General features: G+C 36.9%; 1 protein-coding gene across 2 annotated transcripts in view; it reads right to left on the minus strand.

Annotated features, from left to right (window-relative positions):
• The window catches only part of LOC111865366 (zinc finger protein 235), a 16,798-nt gene extending 13,353 nt beyond the window's left edge, over positions 1 to 3,445 (minus strand). The window contains exon 1 of one of the 2 annotated variants that reach the window (XM_023853324.2): positions 3,193 to 3,445. In XM_023853324.2, the coding sequence (XP_023709092.1) occupies positions 3,193 to 3,206 (14 nt within the window). In that variant the 5' untranslated portion in view covers positions 3,207 to 3,445. Of the gene's footprint in view, positions 1 to 3,182 lie in introns of both variants that reach the window. The other variant, XM_023853323.2, reaches the window with a different exon arrangement.
• Positions 3,446 to 3,677: the final 232 nt, after the last annotated feature.

A 3,677-nucleotide genomic window follows, 5' to 3' on the forward strand; every position in this document is an offset into this window, starting at 1 on the left:
CTCTGCAGCTCTGGAGTACAAGAGATTAAGTTGCAAATTATTTATCTGGAGAAAGTTTCTCATCAGTGCCTGGAAAATCATAACCTTTCTTTCACCTGAAACACCTCTCTAACCAAAGGCACTGAACATTGTGAACTGTGACAAACATGAAATAGTTGTATTTAACAAAGGTGAAGGTGGGGAAACTTGAAAGAAAATTCTCTTTCCATCAGAGATACATGTAATAAACCTCATAATTTTCTCATAACATACACTTGAGAGCCATATAGAACATAGTTTTTAGGTTATATTTAAGTATATTATAAAACGTGAGCACTGTAAGCAACAGTACTCACGTTCCCATTTATTATTATTTTCATTAGAATGATGGAATTCGAGAATGTGAAATACACCCTTGGCAACAAGATTAAGACTGCATTTAAAGATATAAGAAAATGTGATATATTCATCTTCACTAGTTCAGTACTGGGCAGAATACTATGGCAGAAATAATAACATATCTTAAATAAATGTAATGGATACTGAAAATTTGGTATCTATTCAAATTCCAGTTCAGTAATGGAAAGGNTTATATGGCAGAAGTAACATATATCTTACAAAGAAATTTATGAATACTGACAATCTGGTATCTATTCATATTCCAGGTCAGTAATGGAAAGATATAAACCTTTCCACTTCAGTATTGGATACATTTCATGAAACAGGTAAAGAAATTACATAAATAGTCCTACCCACATTCAATCCTGATACTGATTCTGCTTCTCAGAGTTTCACACTGAGGTGGATAACCTGAACTTTGCAAGTCAGTTATAAAGTAATGCCTCTTCATTCTTACCTACACATAAACAAGACCCATGTGTGTCATAAAACAATTTCCCATACAATTCTCGGTTGAAATATAATTTGCTGAAGATAAAGGCCAGAATGAACTCTGACCAAGTGAAGTTCTAATATTCTGAGACGAAGGAAACATGTTTGCAAAGAGGGGAATAGATGGAGCTCAAGTTCAAAATAAGTTTCGTGTATGTAATCGAACTGTGGTTGACCATGTTATCATTCACTGCAACATGTTTGCAAAGTGGGAAAGAGATGGAGTTCAAGTTCAAAGTAGGTTTCTTGTGTGCAATTGAACTGTGGATGCCGATGTTATCATTCGCTGCACAGGAGTTTCTGTTGCTGCACTGCCATGGATCATGATGAGCAGAGCATGATTTGCAATGCTGCAAGTCCTGTCCTGACTTCCACAATCCTCAAAAGCTTCAATGCAGTCAAACTTCTGATTGAAATGCAAGTTCTCTCTGATTGACATTTCATCAAACATGAGACAACAATATCGATCTCTACCAGACATTTTCTGCAGAGACTGTTCGAGTGCATGAAACATATGAGCATTGATGCCTGTCCTAAATGGAACAGTATTGAGGACAGACTGCAAGGATCATCTGGATGGGAGGGAGAGTAGTGTGCGGAGAAGGATATAGGATTTGGGACTATGCTTAAGGAGAGACAGAGCCAACACTTTCTCTTCAAAATCCCACCGCCTTCCCTGAGGTCTCTGCCTGCTGTTCCTAATAATTGCTGCCAAATGGCAGCCTCTACACTGAGAGAACATGAAAGTCTCTCCATGAGTGGATCACTGTCCACATCACAAAGATTTTCCAACTTCTTTCCGTTGTATTTCTTTTTCAGTTTGCAAAGTGCACTCTCATTATTCCGAATTTGTGCATATAATTTCCTTTTCCTCAGTGTCAATTCAGAAAGCGAAGCCAAATTAAGTTCTTTCAGCAGAGAACGCCTTGCTCTGGGCTTTGAGGAGGAACTTTGACAACTGATATGCCTGAGTGCCCCATCAGAAGCATATATATTTTCATAGCCTAAGAGATAGGAGGTTTCTTTCACTGAAGAAGTGTTGCCTGCTGATGGTGACGAATGGATTGCAGACATTTCAAAGGAAGTGGAATGGCTGTCTGCATGGATAGGAACAGGTGCTAGAGGAGAGGGCATAAGTGTCTTGCTGTAGGTTCTGGTGGGCGGTAGGACATTAAGGTCACATACAGGGGATAAATCTGAAAGCAAGGGATCAAAGGAAGGGGTGTGTAATGAAGGATCAGGAGGTTGTGGGAGTGACTGTGCAGCAGAATCTGTGCCATATGGAACTGCAACACTGTTAAGGCGTACCCTTTCAGCTGTAGTGAAATCACTTTCAGAGAAATATTTGCTGCACAGAAATTTATCGTACAGCATTCTAGCAGAATCAGTAGTACAGGATAACACAACTCCTGCCCATACCATAGCCCTGTAAGATTATTACATATTGTCTCAAAACCTTGAAATAATTCATCAGTAAACATTACAAACATGGTGCTACATTAGCTCATGTACTACAACAGACATTCATTCATTTATTTACGTTCCATTAATCCTTACATGGCTGGAAGAAGAGTGGATATACAGTAATAGTCAAAGACAACAGAACAAATCCAATGAATGATATAAATAAAAATTATTTATATTTAACCCATAACAATTACACATATTATCAAAGACAACTCACGGTGAGTAAATCATTAACACAGTTTTCAAAAATATATGTGAAAGAATGCAGCACACTAATGACAGAAGACTACAATAATGAAACACAAAAGTATACTACTAGGCATCGAGCATATAACAGGCCGAGATCATTAATTAATATTGGAGTTGAATTATTCCTCCAATAAGTAAAAGAGGTAACTATCTTTCACATAGGATTTCATCAATACATTGGCCTTACCAATCATTCCATAAAATTCTACTTCAGACAGAGACATAGACAGACACATATTGACGCAGACAAAGGTTTTCTTCAAATCACAGAAAATGCCGATAAACATTATAGGTATTGATGTTGTCCAGCTATTGTTCGAAAATAATTTTTAAAAGAATGTGTAATAACATTATGATTATTAGTTAACTTCCCATCAATGTTTAAAAACTGTATAACTGCATTATTAATTTTCCTACCTGGGACTGATATTATAATGTCCAAGTGGTTCTCATTTTGTTACTAGAATTAGACATTAACTGAATATAATGAAAATTTTTAGCTCTTTAACATATACTTTCAAGCAGATAATTAATCACAACTTGTTCATATATGTATATAAACATACACATAACACCGTCTTATTATTTATAAATACCTGTTCATACCAGGAAAGAAACATATCTTCATGGTGCTCCCCGGATATTTACGTCACAGTCACAGGGCAGCCAACCTCTTAACATGACTGAAACAGAAACATTCGAATATCAGTCCGATAACAGGACGGTAATTTTTCACCCTATTTTTGCCCAATTTCCTGTAAAATATTATGCTACTCCCCATGCAAGAAGGGAAATTCGGGCGAAACAAATGCCCACCAGTCACTCAATTCGTCGCTTATCCATACACAAGAACGAAGGGAACCATTTCACTGACAACAAAGATTTTTCGTAATCAAATTTTGCAATTAGAGGGCAGCATAATGCCATAATATGCGATATTCTGTAAACATTTGTATTACCGTGGAGGGATTCGGAAACTATTGAGGTGGGAGCAGCGTTCTCGACAAAATCTAAGCTATCACGTAGCAATATAACCTTGGAATATAACAACATAAATTGATATTATGGGTGCAAAAACAGTTAAGACGCTC

Source organism: Cryptotermes secundus, unplaced genomic scaffold, assembly GCF_002891405.2.
Source record: "Cryptotermes secundus unplaced genomic scaffold, Csec_1.0 scaffold114, whole genome shotgun sequence".
NCBI classification, from domain to species: Eukaryota; Metazoa; Arthropoda; class Insecta; order Blattodea; family Kalotermitidae; genus Cryptotermes; species Cryptotermes secundus.